Source organism: Numenius arquata, chromosome 10 (genome assembly GCF_964106895.1).
Source record: "Numenius arquata chromosome 10, bNumArq3.hap1.1, whole genome shotgun sequence".
Lineage (NCBI taxonomy): Eukaryota > Metazoa > Chordata > Aves > Charadriiformes > Scolopacidae > Numenius > Numenius arquata.
The window spans coordinates 15,665,829-15,689,408 of NC_133585.1; the positions used below are offsets into that span (position 1 = coordinate 15,665,829).

At 42.9% G+C, this 23,580-nt stretch overlaps 1 protein-coding gene across 1 annotated transcript in view; it reads right to left on the reverse strand.

Annotated features, from left to right (window-relative positions):
* Positions 1-20,610: 20,610 nt before the first annotated feature.
* The window catches only part of RTKN2 (rhotekin 2), a 31,535-nt gene continuing 28,565 nt past the window's right edge, over positions 20,611-23,580 (reverse strand). Inside the window, exons 11-12 of the mRNA XM_074154849.1 lie at positions 22,680-22,787; positions 20,611-21,161 (exon numbers count right to left, since the gene is read on the reverse strand). Of these exons, the coding sequence (XP_074010950.1) occupies positions 20,611-21,161; positions 22,680-22,787 (659 nt within the window). The remainder of the gene's footprint in view (positions 21,162-22,679; positions 22,788-23,580) is intronic.

Below are 23,580 nucleotides of genomic sequence, written 5' to 3' on the forward strand. Positions count from 1 at the left end.
ATTTAGTGCATAACTCGAGCTTGCCTAGGGCTCAGCTAACCACCCAATTACTGCTTTTAAAGCAGAGAGAGATTACTCTGAGCTAACACACGCGCGGCGAAGGCCCGCATGCTCCGTTGAGCCCACGGCGCATGTGACCAAGACCCACTTGCTGCCTGTGGGAAGAAAGTGTCTTTCACAGGCCATAACCGGCTTGCCTGGCCCCAGCAGGATGGCTGGGAGGGGGGCCGGTAGCAGGGGGTACATGAGTTGTCGTCATCTTGATTTTTTCCCATATTCCCAGGCTGAAATAGTTTCTGCCCCTCAGAAGAAGGAGGCAGCATCCTTGGTGCCTAATTTAGAATCATGGAATCATTTAGGTTGGAAAAGACCTTTAAGATCATCAACTCCAACTGTTAACCTAGCACTGCCAAGTCCACCAGTAAACCATGTCCCTCAGCACCATGTCTACATGTCTTTTAAATACCGCAGCCTGTTCCAATGTTTAACAGCCCTTTTGGTGAAGAAATTTTTCATAATATCTGATCTAAACCTCCCCTGGCACAACTTGAGGTCATTTCCTCTTGTCTTATCACTTGTTATGTGGGAGAAGAGACTGATCCCCACCTCACTACAACCTCCTCTCAGGCTGTAGAGAGCGATAAGGTCTCCCCTCAGCCTCATTTTCTCCAGGCTGAACAACCCCAGTTTAGCCCATTTCAAGCACTGGCTGCCCTAGGGTGCCTGGGACAGTGAGGGAGACCGACCTTCCTTCCTTTCTTCCTTCCTTCCTTCCTTCCTTCCTGCCTCCCTCCCTCCCTCCCTCCCATCGTCTTGGGGTGCTGCTGTGGCAGCTCCTGTGTTTACTATTTTCCCCAGCTTTAATAACAGCGCAGGGATGTGTCGCAACTGCAGAAGCTTGAGCTGGCTCCCAACCAAGAGCAATAGCAATGATCTTGATGGCACCCTTTAAAATAGCAGAGAAACCAGCTCAAACAGAAATTAACTACCCTGCAAGGTTCTGTGGTCCATAAAATACTTCCCCCGGCTCCATGGTTTTAAAATAACATGAAAGAAATACTTTCCATAAAAAGCAGTTAACTAGCATACAGATCATTTTTTAAGTCATAATTCTAAGAGTCATACCCAAACAAAATAGTTATACAAGCATTAAATTATACATTAAAGAAGGCTGATAAAGACAGTGAATTACAGAGCTACCATATAAGATTTCAGATATACAGATAGCAAGCATTATTAACATTTCTATTAAAGGTGACCTACAAAAGAGGGACAAAAATAATCTGTGCCACTTCTGATTTCTTGTGATGCAGGAGAAAGTGAATGTGAAACGGCTCCAACCCAACTGACACCTAGTCCCTCTGTCATCATCCCTGTCTGCTTCTGCTTCCCCTCCCCATCCTCTCCCCCAAAAATTAATGAAGGAGAGCAGATGATTGCTTTCTGCTGGGACTGCAGATATCCAGGGTGATGTTCTCTGTTTTAGCTGGGTAACTTCCTTGGAGGGCATAAAGGGGATGTTTTTCTCAGTGCTCACCTGAAATAGTGAGATGGTGAATTTTTAGCAGAGAGATTTATTTTTTTCTCTCTGCTTGACAGAGTACCAGAGGTTTGACCACGTGAGCAAAGGCAGCAAGGGGCAGAGCAGATCGCAGGAGGGCTGTGGAGGCTGCCATCTGATGGGTGGCTCCTTGTGGAGGGCTTATTCTGCACCTGCCCTCCAGTGGCTCTTCTGGGGGTTTCCCATTGCCTGTGAGGGCTGGTCTTGGGCTTCAGCTCTCCCTGGGGCGCGTGTACCAGCTGTGTCACCCCTCCAGCCACCTGCTGGGTTTCATAATGCCTGTGGGAATTATGAAATATAAAATTATAAAAATATATAATTACATATATTAAATATATGTTTATATAGATACAGATATTTATACTTTGATTCTATGAGTCTCTAAATATGCAATGAAGTATAACATTATCTCCGAGACTGCTGCTCCTCTGTCCCTGGTGGTCAGGATTGTTTAACAGGTTATTTGGTTGCTGTTAGTTTCAGAATTTATTTAGAAGAAACTGATGGACAAACCAAAAATACATGGGCACACACAGAAACACAACCCAACTGCATGAGCAGGATATCGGTAGGTGACCAAGCTTACAAATTAAGGATGCCCAAGCGCTGCAATGTATTTGCTTTTTCCCACAGCCGCTGGGCTTGGCTTTTGGGGCACTGCCACTGTCCTCTTGGGATTCCCCCCCCAGCCACCTGTGGTTTCGCAGAACTGTGGCTAGATGAGACCTGAATTTCTGATGGAGAAAACAGTCAATAAGGAGTAGAAAATATTGATTTATATACAACACTAGCATATCGAGGGAGCGCGCGTGTGTGCTCAGTGCGGCTGCTGCACGTCTCCGAGCCCCAATCCCTGCAGGGGTGGTGGGGGCTGCCGTCCCTGGGTCATGCCAGCTGGGAGTGAGGGACAAATCATTTCCTAGCTATCTCATAAGCAAAGAAGTGAGATACAAACTAATGCCGAGAAGAGGATTTCTGTTAACCTCTAAAACACTGAGGCCTCAGCGCTTGCCATGGGGGCAATGAGGTTGAGAGGACCACTGGTATTTTTGCACTAGAGTGGCTTTCCACAAGGAGGTGGTGATGTTTTCTTCTGGTGATACTATGCAGAAATGAAGAATTCTGCTTTTTTCCTGATCTTTTTGGTACAATTTTAGCAGGGCTAGGGCTGGGAAAAAGCAAGTGAGGAGGAGGCTGAGAGCTGGCTCCTAGAAGGCTGGGCTCAATTGCCTCACCTTAAAAGTTCTAAAAAACTTGTTCTAAAAAGTTGTTTTAGCATTGACTGTGAAGGCCTTGGTCTAAGGGCAATAAGCAGACAGGCACTCTGATGCACCCAGTCGTCCTGGCTGAAGCTTTCTGCTGTGTCCCCAAACCTTGCCAAAACTTGCTGGATGGTTCCTGAGCTTCTGCCTCAGCTAGGCTGGAGATGTTCATTTTCATAAGTGTTGGGTGTCTCCATTCCTAGGAGCACAGTTTGGTTTAGATCACCTCCTGTGCTTCCGTATCACTCTTTCATCTTACAACATTGAAAACTCAGAAAAAAAGCTTAAATAGAGCAAAAAAACTACGTACAAGGTGTGCCTGGAGCAGTGGCCACTTGTTTGCAGAGCAGGAGGTGAATCCTGCCAGGCAGGAGGGGCAAACAGTGTCCCCCAGGCAGTGGCCACCACCAGCAGGTTCCCCGGGAGGACACACAGACACTCCTGTGGGAGCTCCCGAGGCACTCGCCCTGGCCATGGGTGACCTGGGCGCCTGGTGGCCACAGGGTGGCCGTGTGGACTGTCCAGCAGCCTGCCGGCAACAAGGGTGAGAGGCCCTTTGGAGAAAGACTTTGTGTGAAGTGTTTTGCTAAGCACTTCATCTTTTAATACTTATAAAAAGTGTCCCCCATCAGCAAAACCAGAAAAGGCTGCCGAAGCGTGCTGCGGCTGAGCATCCATCTGCTTTGCCATCACGGATGTCTTGTCTCGGGACGTGATAATTGCGCAATAAAATTCTGTTCCCTGCGGAAGAGCAGGATGGGGGGGATGTACAGTGAAAACTGCTGTATGAGTCTCTTTTCATTTACGGTAGCTTTTGAATTAGGCAAAGCAGCACATTCATTCAGCTGCAATTTTGTCTGATACGAAAGCGAGAAGCCGGCAGTACTCCATCAAGGGATGGAGGTGAGTGGATTACATTTTCCCACTTGGAGCTATATTGCAGCCCAACAAAACACTATCCAATAATTGATATAAAATAAACTTGAAATAAATAAAGCCTGACAACAGCCCACTGCGTTATGAGTTTAGCTCGGTGAGATCAGCCAAATCCATTCTGGTGTGGACAGGCTTCTGACCCGAACCAGGTCTCCAGAAGGCTGCTCTTGGTGCAACTTCTTTCCAAACTTGTACAAAACATCTGTAAAAGGCAGAAGAGAAGGGGCTGGACTGCCACGGTGAAGGGACTGGCCTCTGAAGCTGGAATGGGAAGGCAGGGGTGTTAAGGCATTACGTATATCAATGGGAAAGGAATTTTTCTTCCAGTAACTTAAAATGTGGTGCGAAATGCCTTCAGGTTTCACCCCTCAGAGTACCACTGCCCCTCGCAGAGGCAGACCCTGAACCCTCTGACTCTCCACCCCCCCGTGCCCTGAACTGCAGCGTCACCAGGGTTGCAGGGGAGCTTGGAGAAAGCAGCCATTACCCCGACAGTCCCTCCATCTGCCCTTGTCTTCTGCTTTCAGCTGCTAATGGAGATGGAGGAAAAACTACAAGAGTGGAGCCACCAGTTGTATTTTCCACTGGCTGCAGCTGAATCATGTATTTGTTTGTTTATCCCCCCTCTCCCCACTGGTGCATGATAGCTCTGCTCAGAAGGAGCATCTGTTCTTCATTTAGAGCCAGTGTTAAGCTACTTTTGCAACAGGATTGATGGAGGCAGAAGGAGGTCAAATGATTTATCCAAGTTCAGAGGGAGTCCCACTAAATAGCTTGCCTGTAGCACCTATCGATTTTTGGTCCTCCTCCATTCAGAGGAAATACGTGGATCAAAGAATTGAAATCAACACAATAGGGAGCAGCAGTTACCAACCCTGTTCAGCTTCAGCTTTCCAGAGGGGCCCCTATAAGGCTGTGTAATGAAAATCCCAGAGAGGGCAAAGGAGCTGTACGCTATTAGAATTAGGCTACATCTCCATATGGATCAGGCACAAAGGAATTACAGCTGCACGTGGGATACTTCAAACAAAGCAACCAGGTTACTGGGACTAGAAATCCTGCAGTCCCTCCATCTCCACTGGGATGGCTGGGGGCCCTACGCTCCTTGGTGCCACCCCTCACCTTGATGCCATCCCTGCTCTTCAAAGCCGTTCCTCCCGCTGGCGAAGCAGGGTTTGGATACGTTATTAATTTTCATTCTTATTATTCTTTCAAAAAAATTCACTTTTTTTTTGTTGTTAAATTCCATGGCATTACTATGTGCACACCTGCTTTGCTGTCTCACCACACAGTGACTCTGTGTCAGGCAGGGTGATACGGCCGTGGGGAGCTCCAGAGGCAGGTAGGATGACCAAAATCTTCCCCAACGATACCCATGTCCCAGCAGGCATAATGAACCACCAGTAGCCTCCAGACGCTGAGAAAGAGGAGAAGGAGGAACCAAGAGTACAGGCAGCAAGGTCAAAGTAATAAATTGTGGTGAAATACTTCAGCAATGGAAAATAACTTGGCCAGGCACCATCGGCAGCGACGGTTTCCTTGTACCCTCCATGCTGTCCCCAGGCAGACATGCACCTCCCGGGTTTAATGCCCAGTAGAAACGGGCACTGCCTGGTGGTTTTGTAGCTGGAGCCACTCTTCCCCTGATCTTTTTTGGAGGGATCAGAGGTTGATCTTCCTGTCCACCAAAAAATATGTACTCTCCAATCTTCCCCATTCTGAGGGCTCCTTTTTTCCCTCTATTTTTTTTTTTTTCTCGTGTCCCACATCTTTTTTTTAGTTTCACTTATTTCCTGTCAAGGGAAGGTTTGGCAGGTTTTGTGGACAAACACCTCTCCTGGGCACAGGCAGACTGGTACCTGCTGCTCTGAGAGTGCCTGGAGCGGCTCTGCCCGGTGGGAGCAGCCAAGGAAAAGGGCTGGGTGCCGCTTGGGACAGGGTTGCACCCACACCCAGGCCCCTGCCCCGGAGTCTAGCACTGAGTCCTCTCTGTGACATCCCCTTGGCTAACCCAGACGTGCAACATAACTCTGATTAAACTGCGTTAACTAGGCAGTGGAGCTCCTGCTTGGGTTAATTAGGCCTCCTGAAAGCAAGCAGCATTTGCTGGACCAACACACTATATGATGCCGTGGTGGCCAGGACGCTGCCCCTGCCCAGGTTGGTTGCTCGGCAGGGCTGTACCCATTCCCAGGCCATCTGGAGCGGAACTGGGCACCGCACAGCATCCTGCCGCAGTGCCTGGGCACAGCCTCACCTCCACCAGCGCAGAAAATGCAGCCGGCAAATTAGCAACAGTGGCCCGTGGCCCAGTGAGAATTGCTTCATTGACATGGCTGTCTTCAGCAGGTGAGCAGCCCTCAGTTTTGACATTGCTGTAATCTAGATAGATGGTCATAAGAATTGGAAAAATTCTGCTCGTGCCATTTTATTTTATTTTCCTTGTCCAATTGAGAAAGGAGAAAGATGGGAAAGAATTAATGTGTCACTTCTTGGATTGCTCTAGCAAGGGGGAGATGCAGAGGTTGGGTGTCATGTTTTACAAGCGCTGGGACTGTGCTGCAGGGCAGCCTGTGCCCCACAAACCCTGGCTCTCCGGGCTCCCGCTGCCTGCCTCTTAATGGGCCGCCAACTGTGTTAAAACTTACACATACACACATGTGTGCACATACATATGTGCACGCAATAGACAGCACAAAGACTTTAAAAGTTCAATCTCAAGTTAATGGTATGATTATTATCTGGAATAAGTATGGATGCAATCTCTGTTGCTCCACCCCTCCTCTCCACAGCCCCTGAATTACATTCTGTAGATTGGAGTGGCAGCATCTTAAACTTTCTGGTTTAGGTCGCACTAACCTTTACCACTTTGATCTAGCCTTCAAACCTTTTGAGACAGTTTTGCAGTCTTTGGCTAGTTGTACTGAGTGACCACGCTGCAAACCTGAGCCCTTCTGAGGTATTCAGGAGTGACCTCTGTCTGCAGGGGCTATGACATTTCTTCTCTCTACCCATCTCTACCGATTATAACCAACTCTTCTGTCAGTTATCCTGCGACATGTCACAAGAGAGACCTTCTGTGATCCACCCCAAACACACATGAGCTTGCACTGCCTACAAAGATAGTCGTATAAGAGCTGTGCTTCATAATGACCTGACTTCTCCCTGCTCGTACCACCCAAGTCACGCTGCTGCTAACACCCTTGTCCGCCCATGGGGGCAGAGGGAGTTTGGTGGTGAAGGGATACACGAGGGGTGCAGAGCAAAATTATGCTCAAACACTGACTACTGTCATGGGGAGTGGAGGGATATTAGTCAAGTTCAGTATTTCCTGTGAAGAAAATTCATTGCAAATGTCTCACAGCTGAGCCGGGCACTTCTCCTCTGCTGGACTCTCTCCAGAAAAAAAGACCTGATAAAGTATATGTGCTCCAATGATTTTTAATTTCAAGCAGCTTGGAGGCACCCTGGCTTGTGCTTGCTGCTGTAGGAGCAGGGGAAGACCACGTGTCCACAGCTGTGGTGAGAAACCCGACCGGCAACGTTTCATTGATTTCCATCAAAGCTGTGGAGGGGACGGAAGGAAAACAAGCACCTGACAAATATCTCCAGGGCTACAGTGAACGCCACCGAGTATGAGCTGGTTAGCCTTCCTAGGGAAACTTGGATTTATGCAAACACCATGCTCCGCAGAGTCGTGAAAAGCCAGATTTCACTGTGGTGCCCTGCCAGGTGTCCCCCCTCCCTGGCTGTCCCCCAAGGCCCCTCCAAGCTGCGCTGCCGGCAAGACCCACCGTCCTGGCACAAACCCTCCAGCTGGTCCTGAGTGACTTGGGCCTGGCTTTCTGGTTTCCCCTGACATGTGTGAACAGGCCTCGCGCTCGGAGCCTGCGGGCATGAAGGCGGTGTAAACGAAAGCGTAAACAAGGCGATTCTCGTTAAGAGATGTGCGGCGTGCTACAACTCAATGCAATCCCGCTTTGAATGAGCATGAGGAATTCATAGAATTCTCATAAATCTTGATTGTTTCACTTTCATTGAGGGTTTTTATTATTCCTTTTTAAATTTTGTTTGCTTTTTTTTCTCCCTTCCTCCTCCCCCCACCCCCCCACCATTAATCATTCTCCTGTTCAGAAGTTTCCTCTCTCCAGCGAGGGAGAATTAAAAAGCTCTGCTTGGCAGAGCCGGTGAGCTGCGCCAGCTGCATACTAAAGAGGATGGCTCTCGAGCAATGTGTGGGCAAAGACAGGATGCAGCCACTCCATCTAGCAAGCAGCCTTCAAGGAAAACCTGGATGCTCTTTGGGAGCCAATCTGAAGGAGTAACCTGGTGCTAACCTCGGTCTCCCCGGCTTGGGGGTTACCATCATGACATTGGGCCATCTGTGTCATGCTCTGGCTGCTGGAGTCTTGCAATCAACCGTATTTTTATGGATACGATCTGCCCTTTGGCTAACCTGCTCACTTTTAAAAGGTCCAGTACCTTGAAACACTCTCCTGGGTAACTGCTGTCCTTAGGTATCACACCTTACACAGAGGGAAAAGCGGAGGTGCAGCTGGGAGGAAGGGGGGGATCAGAGGATCCCGTTGGGACTCTGGGACCCAGCCAGGAGGGAGACGATGAGCGAGACAGGCCCCGAAGTGAGCTGTAGAGAAGCTGGAGCTGGAGGGATGCTAGAGCAACATCGTGGGATAAAGCTGTAAGTGCCGACATTGCAGCACAGCGGGTTTTGCTTTAAATGGGTAATTTGTGGGGTTATGTCTAAAACCACCATATTAATGAATTTCAACTTTCATTATAAAACAGCCTTGTAGGAGGAGAAAAGAAAAGCCCCTGAAGTGTGACCTACAGGACTGAGTAGCCAAAATGTCAATACAAATAATATTTGATGACTTTTTTTAGAGCCAACTGCCTCAATGTTAGGCGCTGGGGTTGGCAAAGAGGTATATTCTTAGCTAAGAGCTGTATTTATAAAACCCCTTCACTAGCACATACCTGGTAGCCTGTAGTCCCAGTCAAACACTCATCTTGTGAAAAACATCAAGATGGTCACTGCTGGGCTCACGGAAGCTTTGCTTCCTTCCACTCTCTAAAAAGAAAAAAAAAAAAAGAGCAGGTTTGGGCCATAAGCAGCAATGACCCCACAGCCCGTCACCAGCGAAGTGGCTTTGACATGCCCGGTGCCCCAGCATTACGTGCCCTGATTATTTTCCTTTTAATAGTAGTTAGGTGTTTAATTACCTGAAGGTTGCAAGCCAAAGTCTTATTTTTCATATGTGACTTAGTAATTAAACGACCCCAGTTGCTATTATATAATGTAAGTAACAGCTAAATCATTTTAAAAGAATAGTCAAATTTGACAGACAGCTTAGAGTAATTTCGTTTTATATTGGAGCCTAATGCTAAGAGATTGCACAGAAAGCAGAAGGCAGCTGCCTGGAATAGTTTGAAATTAGCGTGTGGTAACCAACAACTATTATTATTGTATTACTGCTTATAATTCCCAAATGGAGAATAAAATTTCTATAATACATACAGCTTTTAACACACACAAAAAAAAGCATTTTCTTTTTCTGGCAAGGAAAACTCTTTAGGAAATGATACCGTTGAATGTACATTTCCCAAGTGAGGGGGTAGGGGGGAAACCCCAACCTTACAAGATGCCTTTGCACAGGGCTTCAGCTTTCCACAGATACCACTGCAGGATTGTCTGAGGTTTCTTCTAAAGGGCTGGCAGAAAGGCAGATTTATTATCTAGAGATGAAAACAAACTAATTAGCTTTTTGAGCTGTAATACACATTCGCTGTAACTACATTTAGCTTAGAATTCAGTATTCACTTGCCAAAACATGAGATGTTCCATCTCCCCCACGAACCCACAAGCCCGAGCACTCTGTTTCTGCTTCTTAAATACGTCTGACCAAGAACAGCACGGACAATTACAGGGCCGGTGACTAGGAACACTGGATCACATTTCAGGCTCTTGGACTTTAATATCAGCCAGTAAATTTTTTTACCTTAATTTTAACAGGCTGTTACTTCTGCCTATCAGTTTCCATGGGAAGGCTGGGTCAGGCACAGGGATCCGGGCACTAACCTGATCTCCCAGCCAAACCTAGAAGTAACTCAAACAATCAATGCAACTTTCATTTGAAATGCTTGATGACTAATCTCTTGTTTTCTTTAATTAATGATCTACAGTTAATCATTATGAATGGTAAATAGTCTATTTCAGCACCGATAGCAAGATTTCCTATGGGAAAATCTTCCCCTATAGCTTTAATTTAAATATGCATTTTCACATCACACTTACCAAATCCTTACCTTTATGCTACTGCATGATTACAGGTCCATTAACTAATCACATTTGACAACTTGTTTATTGAGGGGAGCAACTATTTTACATCTCTTGCCTGGGAAAGAAAATACTCTTAACAAACAATTATTCAGCAGCTGCAATCACGGAGCACAGAATTAATTGCTTTGAAGATCTCAGTCAAGAAGATCTTGATAAAAATCAAAGAAAATGTTATTTGACAGAATGCATGAATGGGAGCGCCGGAAGGGACTCCGGTTTTGGAAGCTGCAGCCCTGCTCCAGGGAGCAGCCGATGAGGATCGCACCTTGACATGCCGGACTGCGACAGGGGTGGCGGCTGGGGAAAAGCTCATTTGCTTGTTTGTTCTTTTAAGCTTTAGTTTATAAAAAACAGAACTTACATGCATAATTTGAATATAGGATCAGGGTGCTGCTCAAAGGGCCAACAAAGCTGAGTACGATCAGGTCTTAAGGCTGACACATGGGTATTTCATACGTGTAACCTCTGTGGCCGACTTCCCCCAAATAATTAAGCCAGACGGTATTATGAGGCTTAATGATTATAAAGCACTTTAAGACTTTCTCCCAAAGGGAGCTGGTGTGATTCCACTGGAGCGGGATAAAAAGCAGAGCAAGGCATGTGGGCACCTTGGCTCTGGACCTGGCCTGGCAGGTGTTTGGGTGCCCAGCGATGCTCAGAGCAGGGCACAGGGCAAGGTAGCGGCACCAGCCCCGTTGGCTCTCTGTCGCATGTCCAGGGCGGTGGCAGGAGAGCTGGCATCCCGAGTGTCCATCTTGGTGCTTTGTTGGGAATGGAGCACTGTGGAAAATGGTGGGATCACTGATGATGTTCAACCCTTGTACCAAAGACATTAACGGGAAAGGAGTTTCTGATCGCTCTTCAGCTCCTTTGCCCGCAGGGTGTTACAGGAGGGGTTTTCACAGGGGTGACTGCTGCTCCTTCAACTGCACAAGGAGGAGTGTGGTGTCTCACATGAGACAGTCCCGAACTCTGCTCCACAGCCTGCAACACGATAGCCAAGCACAAGGTCATGCTTCCTTCTTTCAGCTGCTGTGCCTCGCGCTTTGCAAGCCAGCGGGGGTTAAAGATGTCTGTCGTGCCAGATAAGACTAATTCCTACAGAGACACCGAAAGGGATGGAGAGCTTAAAGGTTCAAACGCCTTCATTGTAAGTGAAGTATGAGGACTAAACAATATCGTCTCTGAATATTGTGTCACTATGAAAGGCTGAAACAGTTGCCCAGTAAACTGAAGGGTGGGGGTAACGTCAGAGGGCTTTGCAGAAAACATCCTTACGGAGTTTCTGTGGGTGACAAGAAATGCCTAACACAGCCAGCTTTTCAATACTGCCCTCTTCTTACATTAAAAATACCTTTGTTGGCATCATCTCTCTAGAAACGGGGAGAACTTGCATACTTTTCCCTTTCCTGCATGTCCTCAGTTCAGAAGTCTGTGAGGATGGCGGTATTTAGGTCACGAAACATCACACTGTTTTGCCAAATCCAGCACCACTAAGGACTAATGCCTCCAAAACTGTGACAAAACTACTGTCCCTATTTACAGGTGAGGAGCTGAGAAGTGGTGGCCCTTGCATTGCTCTTGCTTGGTATAGGCAAGAGCCCAACATGAATTTATACACTTGTAATGACGTGCCCTGATTCAAGTAATTGTTTCTGCAGTAACCCCTTGGCTCTCTTTAATGCTTCAATAAGAGACAGATGGAGCCTAACTAAATAATTGGCTCTACCTTTTCCCTTTTTTTTTTTTTTTTTTTTTTGCAGGTACCATTGACAGAATTTGCTCCACTGAAGAAAACATCCAGAAAAAGGCAAGTAAACAAATTGTTGCTGAAGTCTGTATTAATCACTCGGGTAAGCTGTAGAGTAGCAGAAAACTGATATGGTCTGGTTTATTCTTATGAAAAATGTAAATAGTGGGTTATGCCTGGAAATCATTAACTTTACTTGCCAAGGAAATATACAATCATTTTAATGGATAAATGGAAAAGTGTGCACTGGTCTGTAGCTTAACTGGCTACTGCATGAGCTGGGATAAACCTGAGTTAGTCCCAAGATGGCAGACCATTCCTTATTGAAGGATAATGATCAAGCAGATATTTAAGAAACTTTCTAATAAGGTCATGAGTAAAATCGGGTATATTATTAGACACACAAATGAGCTCTTATTAAAATAATAAAAATTACTGAGATATTAAAGCTATCTTATACTAAATTTTTTGACCTGGAGCAGGGTTTGGAATAACATTATTAGGATTTTTCCTTAATAAAAATTTTTTAAAGTAAATAGAAAGCTTTAAATGAGACTCTCCTAACTTGGAGCAAAGCTTCTTGCATGTTTGAAGAGCTAGTTCACCCCATGTAATTTCAAATATGCCCTGAGATAAAGCCAGGTTGGTGAGAGGAGCAGCCTTGTCCTCTACTTTCAGTCACTAGGTCTGGATTCAGGAGAAGGAAAGGGGAAGTTGCCATAGGCCCCCAATTTTCCTACAAGCCAAATACACGGCTAAGAATCTGACTCTTGTGATGCTATCTGATACATCCACAGCAGAAGGTCAGTTAAATTGCTTCCAGTTTATTTTAAAAACCATCAATCCTGGCATAGAGCTATGTGGTACTGAAAAGTAATGATCATTCGAAACCAAAAGAAAGTGAAGCAGCTGCCGCCATCTGAAAAACAAATGTCATATGGACAAAGCAGCTTCCTTGTGCCCGCTACACATCCATAGCATTCTTCCTGCTGCTGAGAGACTGGCAAATCAGATGTTAAGCTCACCATAAGGACACTAGGTGCATCTTTCTTTAAGCACAGACCATTCTGGTCATAGAGCAATGGAAACACTTTTTGTTTGTTTTTTGCTAACGCAGAATGAGCAGCTAAAATGGAAACAATACTAATGAACATATATCCTCAAAATATATGTTGGATTTTGAAATAGGCACTAAATAGAAAACGGAAAATATAATCCAAAGAAAGATGGAAAGGACTGGGACCATTTGCCTTCAGGGTGAAGAAACTTAAGCAAAGATATTTGTGCTTTGGTACCACCTTGCTATTACTGACTCTTTCCCTCTTAGCAAAAGACAATATACAAATTTTAAAGCTTTGAAAGAAAACCCTCATGGCATATCGTCAAACAGCAAGTTCTACAAGGCAACAGTGATGTGAAAATGTAAGTAAATTAAAAAAAAAATATATATAATTTTTTACTTTTAACTGCTACTATGAATTCATGTCCAGACACAGACGTACAGGGAAACTGACAGGATAAAAGGCTTCCCATGTCTGTACGTAAAAGAGCCTGTGATGACTAAGGGGCAGGAAGAAGCTGTCTGTGTATGAAACACAGCTCCACAACTTCCTCCTGCAGGTGTTCCTGTATCACCTTCTGAGACAGGTGGCACTGGGCAATATCAGAAAAAAAAACCTCAGGTGAGACAATGTATGTTATAAATTATATTCTTTTGTAACTATTTTGGAAGAAGTTTATAGAAATGGGAAGAAAAGCCTTAACAAAACAACAGATACTCTACCAGTTACTATAATTTTTCCCTTTTTTAGGAGGTACATAAAAGAACAGTTAGAAAGCTATCTTGATATAAAAATGTTGAAAGATTGTTTTTTCCTCATGAAAAGCAATTTATTTTCATGTCTTGCAAACAGATTTTTCTGTGAATATATAATACATATACAGAAAGATTACAATACAACCATTTGGTAATGGTTATATGAAGAGATCATCATATCTTACTTTACTATGATCCCTCCAAGCAAACTGCAGCAACTTTAGCTGGAGCATGATTTTTACTGAATCGCTCAGCTGCACAAGCTTGCTTTGCAATTATCAATCACATTTTGTTTTTTTCATGGGCTCTTAAATCAGTCAAATATTCTAAAATTAAAATGTCTAACAATGCCCTCTACGTTCATTACAGTTCTTTTACGATAATTGGGCCAAAAGAACACTTCATTTGAGTGGCACAGTTAGCTTTAAATCGGCAGCGCTACACCAAGCTCTAGCCGGTGATGTGAGCAGGAGCACAAACATTAACGGATGGCATTAGTAGTGTCCATGGCTCCTTCATGAAGTCACCTTACAAAGCAGATGGAATGATGTAAATCTACTTCATTTTCTTGTAAGACTATGAGAGAAGTAAGACAGCATTGAAACCAAACCATTTAGGCACATTTTGGGGAAACAAGGTGCATCTCAGACAACACTCCTAACTTTGCACATTCATAGAATCATAGAATGGCTAGAGTTGGAAAGGACCTTAAAGATCATCTAGTTCCAACCCCCCTGCCATGGGCAGGGACACCTCTCACTAGAGCAGGTTGCTTAAAGCCCCATCCAGCCTGGCCTTGAACACTTCCAGGGATGGGGCATCCACAACTTCCCTGGGCAACCTGTTCCAGTGCCTCACCACCCTCACAGTAAAGAATTTCTTCCTTATATCTAATCTAAATCTCTTCTCTTCCAATTTAAAACCATTGCCCCTTGTCCTGTCACCACTCTTCCTGACAAAGAGTCCCTCTTCAGCTCTTCTGTAGGCTCCCTTCAGGTATTGATAGGCTGTTATAAGGTCTCCCCGGAGCCTTCTCTTCTCCAGGCTGAACAACCCCAGCTCTCTCAGTCTGTCTTCATAGGAGAGGTGCTCCATCCCTCTGATCATCCTCGTGGCCCTCTGCTGGACCCGTTCCAACAGGTCCATGTCCTTTCTGTGTTGAGGACTCCAAAGCTGGACACAGTACTCCAGGAGGGGTCTCACGAGCGCAGAGTAGAGGGGCAGAATCACCTCGCGAGACCTGCTGGCCACACTTCTCCTGATGCAGCCCAGGACACGGTTGGCTCTCTGGGCTGCCAGTGCACACTGCCTGCTCATGTTGAGCTTCTCATCCATAAGCACTCCCAAGTCCTTCTCCTCGGGGCTGCTCTCCAGCCATTCTCCACCCAACTTGTATTTGTGCCTGGGGTTGCCACGTCCCAGGTGCAGGACCCTGCACTTGGCTTGGTTGAACTTCATGCAATTTGCACGAGCCCACCTCTCCAGCCTGTCTGGACACACAGATCTGCTGGGTACATCGAACGACGAGCTGAGCAATCAACGCTAGCTGCCAAAAGGTTTTTTATCCTTTCTTCCAGTTTAGAAAACTGAGGCCAATACTGTTTGCTATCGTCAGCGTGAGCCTAGAGGGATACATTCTGCAGGCCCAGTAGAAAGGTGGCTACCCATAAAATCTCGATTTTACAGCAGCCACCCCCAATGGTTTATAAACTGGAGTAAAGCTTAATGTACTTCAAGACTGAAGAAAATTACACCAAAACCCTTCTACTCTAGAAACATTTTTAATTTCACTTGCATATTTAAACAGAAATAAAATATGTTAGCAGCAAAAAAAATAATTCTGTTCTAACATTTCACAGTACATTAGTGTCCAAATCTGCATTTTTCTATTAAGGCAATCTACCTTAATTACAAATCAACTCTGCATACTAGGACAGTATTTCCAAATATGTACAAACCTACAAACCATCATAAAATAACTATTAGTATAATTACCATAGAAAAAAATAAAATACCAATACTAGTAAAAATGTAAACATTTTAAGCTAATGTCTTTAAAATTGCGAAAGGTACTGCCTACCATTCCAAGAGCAGGCGAACAGCTGAAAATATTAAGTAGAATAAAAAAAAGTTACTAAATTAAGTCTTTGTTCAGTCAATATTTCAAAAGCTGTTCATGTTCCGTGAAATTTATATTCAAGTTTGGACTGGTAATTGCTTTCAAGTTGTACTTCCTAAAAGAAGAATTCAGGTTGACTATTGTCTCTGCCCGACTTCAACACAGCAATGCTGCTACTTAATTCCGCATTTAAGCAGCGAGTAATTCATTCCAGCAGCCAACAAGCAGGTGCAAATTTCAGAACGGGCCTGACATGTTCCTTAGAAAACTACCTAATCATACGTGTAGTTCAGCGGTGGCAGATGCCACCACGGTGCTACACTGGGTAGTTTGAGCTGTTCATTCCAGGTACAGCGTCTCTGGACAAACAGGTTTTATCCCTGGACCTCAACTGCCAGGCAGCAGCACACCGACCTGCCTGCACAGATGTGAACACAGTGGGCAGTGGGACATCAGGGCTGGGAGAAGCCACAGGCCTCCTGCTCTCTTCCTAGCCTCGTCCCAGCAGGAGGCTGGCTAATGTCACCTCTGCTTTCATAAAATATTTCCTATTCTGGCATTGTTTATAGATGCTAATCAAATGACTTATGGTTTTTGATCACTGATATTTTGAGTCATGCAACTGAAGCACCCTCATGATTGGGTGCAACTGGTAAGGTGGCTTAGTGGGTACCTTCTCCTTTAGTGCCCAGAAGCAGCAGTTAAATGGTTTCCACCACGTCCTGTGAGGAACAGGCTGCTTCCCCACCTCTCTGCCTCTAGGCTCCCCCTCACCTCCATATAGAAGGACCAAAGCCAACAGCTCCTCAGTCCCACGTACTACCGATAGATGGGCTTCAGCGCCCGCCTCAGGCCACGTCCCTAAAACTACACAGCCTGGGAAGTGAATGACTGCAAAGTCTAAAATGCCACTGTACCACACCGCGACATAGCTGGCCTTGGGTACAAGCATTTATTCTGTTTTTAATATTAATCCTCATTATAGTCAGGAAAACTCGAGAAAAAAAAAAAAAAAAAGGAAGAGTTCTAATTTCTGAACAAGCCTATGCAATCATAAGGGACCAGTACCAGTGGTAAAGTATTACACTTTGACACTATATAGAAAAGCCAAAAAATGTCACAATTTCCTCACAGATACATCTTCTAATTATACTCCTAAAATTGTGCTCTGTTTTTATTAGTAATATTTATGTTCTCTTGTGTAGACAAAAGCTGAGTACACATGTATTTCCTACAACTGACTTTACTGTACAGCTAAGACCAATGTTTGCTGGTAGCCTGCAGTTCTTATCAGTTAAACCAACTTGCTTAACAGAAGATGGGAAGGCAACGATAAATGGCAATATAGAAGGACAAAAAACCCCAGACTAAGTCAGTAACAATAAATACTGAAACCTGATGTCAACTAATGCTTCATAATAGGGATTATTTAGTGGTTGTTTAAAATAACAGAAACTCCATTGGGTAGCAGAAGCCTTCCCAGCTGTGGGAGCCTAAATGTCCAATTAGTTAAACAAGTCTCAACACTGCCATGATGTTTCACAGGACTGTAAAAACAACACTGTTGTTCTGAAGCAGGATGATCCGGGTAATTAACGGCCTAGTTTGCTTAATGGTGATCAGGGCAATATAGTGAACTGGCTCGTATGAGTCTAATTTAAGGATAGATGCAAACTGTCAATCAAGACAGCTTCATGGAGAATAGGTCTTGAACAACAGGTTGTATTTTACTCTTTGCTACAGTAAGCTCAAGACACCTGCGCTGAGGTGTTACCCATAAGGACCCTAAGTCACCTATTGAAAACCAGATGAACATGTCATTTTCTTTAAAATATCAGTACTAGATCAAATCAATGTAGAATGTTACGTTGAAGACAGAAAACCAATTTCAAAATGCAGTATTAATACAGAATCAACAAAAAATATAGAATTTTTTCCATCTTATTCAATTTTTTAAAGGCTAAAAGGTACGCAAGCTCAACGTCCTGTTTGCTTTTCCCCACCCCCTACCCATGATGTAATAAAAACTCATCACCTCTCTCTACAAACCTTGCCTTGCATTCCATTTTAAAAATCAATGATCTGGAAGAAACTGTAAAAATCACTTGCAATAAATTTGCAAAGGACATGCAGGCTGCTGGAGTAGTAAAGAATGAAGACAGGTCACTTATACAGAGCAATCTGGATCACTTCATGAGCAGTATTTTAATGCTGGTAAAATACAGTGTATATTTCTAAGAAAAAATAAGGTAGGATAACAAGAGGATGATGTACCGCATTCTTAAAAAAGGCTCTGAAGAGGACTTGAGCCGTAAGATTCAGCAGCCAAGGCAATGCTTTCACAAAAAAAATAGGGTAATACAATTTTTGATGAAAGAGGGGAGGGGGATATTAATCAGAGCAAGAGGATCACGTTATGTCTCTATATAGTCCTGATGGATCACTATTGACATGTGGCATCTAATTCAGATGTCATACTTCGAAATATTTCAATACATGAGAAGTACAGAGAAGAATGTGAAGATTCATTAGTCTTGGATAACATTCATTGCCATAAGAAAGTTAAGGAATTCAGTACATCTCATCAGAGAAAAGGTTAAAAGGGACATAATCATGATTTATAACTAGACACAAGCAATTAGAAGAGCTGATAATACAGAGATCAATATAAGCAATCAAATGTATAAAAAGACCAAAATAACTTAAGGTGGAGCTAGAAATGCAAATAGAAAATCAAGTGAAAAATGTACCTGGGGTAATTAACTATTGCAACAGGAGGTATGAGTGAATCCTCATCACTTGAAGACTTTAAATTAATATTAAATGCCTTCCTAAAATATGTATGTTCAGTTCAAAACAAAGCCACTGAATGTAATAGAGAAACTGCTCCTTGAAATTCAATGGCCTGTTGAATTTAAAAATAAATCCTCATTACGGTGCCTTCTTGCCTTATATATTTATGAGATTTATTTTGAAATATAACAGGTAAATGGAAGGGGCTTACCAAGAAAAAGGTATTATTTCTTTTCAGAGTGCAGTAACATTTAAAGCTAGATTTAAAGCTAAATAAACTGCAGCTGCATTTTGGAAAATATCCTTTTTTCCCCCCCTGTTTATTTTTCCTATTTCTTGTTCAGAGTTGCACAGTCCACTTAGTTGACTGTGTCTAATTTACATAATCATGTAGTTATTCTTCAGTTTTTCTGTTCCTATTTATAAACCATTCACAAACCATCCACTTAAGTAACAGCATGATTTATTGTAAGAATGATTATGGCTGTTTCAGAGTGAAAATGGAATGTGATTAAACGAAGAATGAACAAGGACATTCTAGAAATGAAGGGCTCTAATCCTGCAAAAGGATTTGTAAATGAAACCTGCCTCTAAAGCCCCATCCCAAATAGCCAATGAACTACTGAGGGAATTCAGCAGATACCTTCACAGCTGTGCAGCCAAGAGCTTAGCAGAAGCAGAAGACAAAAAATAGATAAAACAAACAAACCAACCATGCATACAATATCTTCTGGAGAAATGGTAAAGCTCCCAAAGCAACCTGCACTTTAGAAAGAAAAAAAAAAAAAAAAGAAAAAAAAAGAACCCTATGTATAAAGTTGCTGATATGACCCTCTCAACACAGGTCTGAATACCAAGGCTCTAGAGTGACATCTGCAAGCAGACCTTTGCTCTTGGATATGTTCCAGCATCTGAGATAAATGCATCAACCAAGGAAAAGGTTGGATATTTAAGCTGTGGATCCAGGAGAACAGAATCTTTTCTGTATGCAATAGATGTTTTGCAGGTGCCACAGGAAGCCTAATAGCCCATGCTTCTTACAAAAATGTCGAACAGCCTGACGGAAAAATATCAAAGTTCAATATGTTCACCTGAAGTACTTATTCTCTGTTATTTCAGAAAGAACAACTGGTGAAAAAACCCTTTTTGTTTACCAGAAACACTGCCGTGTTTACAAACCAGCTATCTACCAGGAACAGCCGAGAGGCTCCACAAAGGAGAAGCCACGCTACAGAGCCCCAGTCGTCAGAAAATACTACCATAAAAATGAAATCCTGAATAGGTGTTCGTATGCAGTACTGCTTTATATGTTCATGTTAGTCCAAAATAAGCAGCAGTGATGGATCACATTCTTGCTCAAACACAGAAAATCCTGGTCTATTCGGTCAGCGCATGCACCAGCAAGAACTTAGGAGATCCCACATTGAATTGACAGAACTGCTTCACAAATTCATATGGAGTTACAGAGCCATTCAGAAGAGCACAATAACTTTTCATAGGACATTAACTTATAAGCAGTGGTTCCCAAACAGTGAGGGAGAGAGAAGAATATTTTAGGTGAAGACAAGCATGAAGCCCAAGAAAATTAGTTTTGCAAGATCTGTGCTGAATATGTGTGAAATTCCCATTTGAACTAGTCTGAGGAGCTGCAGACGGTCTAAGCTGAGGGACTGCTGGAAGGCAATGGTAACATCCCTGCTGCAGGGACACTGACTTACCCTGAACACTGCTGGTTTTTCAAGAAGAAAGTACTGAACCGCTCTTTTCAGAAATAGCACCGTTATTTCAGATAGAGAGAACCCCCGTCTGTTACCAGTGCAATTATTTAGATGTTAGCGATAATGAGTACAGCTGAGACTGCAGCTAGTAGTAATGCCCTGGTTAAAAGAAAAAAAACAGCTTTAGTCTCCATAATTATAAGCTATATGTTAAAAAAATCTATTTTTACTCAAGAGTTACAGTATAAGACTGAGAAACCTTTGATTTCAGGAACTCTTCTAAGCTAATTATGGTTTCTATGGCTGCAACCATGATCTAGGGTCTAGCATTTCTGTAATGCATTTCTGTCTAGGGGTTAGTATTGGTTTAGTTTCCGACTCAGTCTTGGTAACCAACGAAATGGGATTCCCATGGCCAGCTAAACTGTTTTTTCTACAAGGACCAATTTTGCGAGCAGCAGCAATGGGTGTCTGCAACTGCTGCATTATTGTAGATAACTTTGAATCAAAGGAAGAACTACTAGCAGATGTGCAGTCAGACTTCTGGTTTTCCTTGCCCAATTGCTCTGTGTTCACCTGGACTTTTGCACTGTATGGTAACTTATCAGAGGGTGGAAGTGGAGCTCTTCTTTTCTTTCCTCTGCCATCAACAGGACTTGCTGTATCTTTTTTTGAGCCTGGATGCGTGTTTTTCTGAAAAACTATGTCATGAGATCCATCAAAGAGTGAAGCCCATAAGGAAGATGCAGATTCTTTTCGCTGGCCAAGCAGGAACTCGCCATCACTCTCTTCGATTTTTTTTTGTATGATATCAGCTAAGCCCTCATGTTTCCCTGGAGAATCAATGCCTGTAATTTTAAGGTACAGCAATTAACTCAGATTAAAACACTACCAATAATTTTACTGCTACCTATTTCAGTATTACTATTCAGAATACAAAGCGGTATTAACTATGTCTCATGAAGTCTGGACTACTACTAATAGTACTAATGGATGAAATGGCAAAGGTTACACATACGCTTTCAAAGAGAGAACTCAGGTGACACAAGGGAACTGTTTCCCTGACAGCTGGCATTGAGGCAACCAGGTAGGCATTGATATTGCTTTCCAAGTAAAAGTAGAAAAAATAAGGTCCTACTAGGAAATCTATATATAGTAGATATTAAACATATTTTGTTGTATAGTGTTTTGAAAATTTCATTTCACAGAAGGCACATGAAAAAGTCTATGACTAAATATTCTTGTGCTTCCAGCCTGCAGAAAATGGGACATCTTTACATATATCATTTTTCTTTATATGCTTTAAGACTGTCTTGCCCCATTTCTCATCCCTCATATTGAGTTTTCTATGTATACTGCTGTAATACTAGGCTCTAAACAGTATCTTTTCTATTGGGGTTTACACGTTAATGATTTTCAACACATTTTTAAACACAGGGTTTTGCCTATTAATACTACAAATAAGCAGGAAAAAACCTGTTATATTAAGAGTGAAACAGAGTTTGTATTCTGCTTCTCACTGATGTACTTGAGTATCAGTAGAATTATGCTACAGTGTTAACTTCATAAGACTTCTATATAGTTGATTTATTGCCTTTTCTGCTCTGCATTCCTAGCTTCCACAGGACTCTCTTGACTGTTCCATGCTCTGATGCACGGTAACTCGATGACCCACATGGCATTTTGAGCATCTTCACAGTTCCGATCTCAAGCAGCAAGCAGTCAGGCATTTATAGCTGTACAGTATTTCTCAGCCAATACTGCATTGGATCCATTAAAACAAAGTGACCTACTTTTTTAGTCTGTAAATATTATTTCTGTAATGAAACTATTAAAATAATCCTGCTGCATACCATTTTGCTCTGTGAAAATAGAAGTCTCAAATAAATGCTAGACAGATTTTCCAAGCATATTTTTCAACGTCATTACCAAAGACCAAACAATTAAGTTAGTTATGTTAGGTAAGCCTTTAAATAGCTTTATGAACAGCAAGTTAATCTCATGCAACTAGTTAAGGACATCATTGGTTTGCAGACTAGACTATTTTACCTTTACATTTCCTGAGCTTTATACTACTCTCATGATGAATGCTTATTTCTAGTGACAGCTTTTTTGAATGTGTTCAGGGCTCACCAGTTAAAGTCCAGATTGCAGATTTTTTTTTGGCTCAAAGTAAAAAATGTATTTGTTATTTGTGCTATTACAAATTCAGATTTAATATGAACTCCTTGTATGCAATTATGTTGCTTTCATTGTCTGAATTGCCCTTGAAAAACTCAGTGTTTCAACATAACACCAGAAGCCATCTGAATACAGACAATGTTGTTTCTGTTACCCTGCAACTTGAAAAGACAAATCCCACTTACTCATATCATGGTAGATGGAGGTCGCTTCTTTTGTCAAGAACAAAGGTGGTTTCCGTGGTGACATAATCTCAATTTTCATAAGTTCTTCACAACAATGTTTCCACTGGCCTGAGAGAGAAAAGAGAACAATGACTGGAACTTAAACACTTCAGCTTGAAAAAAATTGAAGTTATTAGGTTGTGTTAGGAAACCATCTCCAAAGCAATGCTAAACAGCAAGCATTTACTGTTGTTTAGCAGGAATGCTCAGGATGCTTTTGTAGTTTCAACTCTGTGCTCATTCTAACTCTTAGCACAAAGGTCGTAAGATACTACAACTTTAACTTAAGCATCCCAGCAGCACTGTTATACTACAGAGGTTAAATATCATAATTTGCCTTCAAATCCTCAAACACAGTATAAATTCATCAGAAAAAAAAAATAAATCCTGAAAGAAATACAATAATTCAAGGTTAGGGAAGCTTCATGAAGTTCTCGGGGACAACCTCCAATATACTGCAAGCTGGATGTTATACAACAATGTTACAGTAAAGGAACGTGCTGTCTTTAATAGAGGATAACTTGCCTTTTATCCGTTAGCAGACAAGGAAACCTCTTTTTCTATTAATAAGATTTTGACCTTAAGGAAAACAAGACAGTAAAATTACTTTGTTCATACCAATCATTCCAAGTTTTCTGAGCACATTAATTTTAAGAGAATTTTAGAACCAGGGAAGAAAAAAGGCATTTAAATGCCAAGTGACCCATTTTTTCTGAACCTAAGGAAAATGTCTCAAAAAATCCATGGGTATTCTATCTATAATGAATAAGAAGTAGTTCTTCTACCCCACTCTATGGCTAATTTAAAGAGGATGCCCTAGTTTTCGCTTGGTGTGTTTCTTTAATTGATAGAGCCTTTTCTC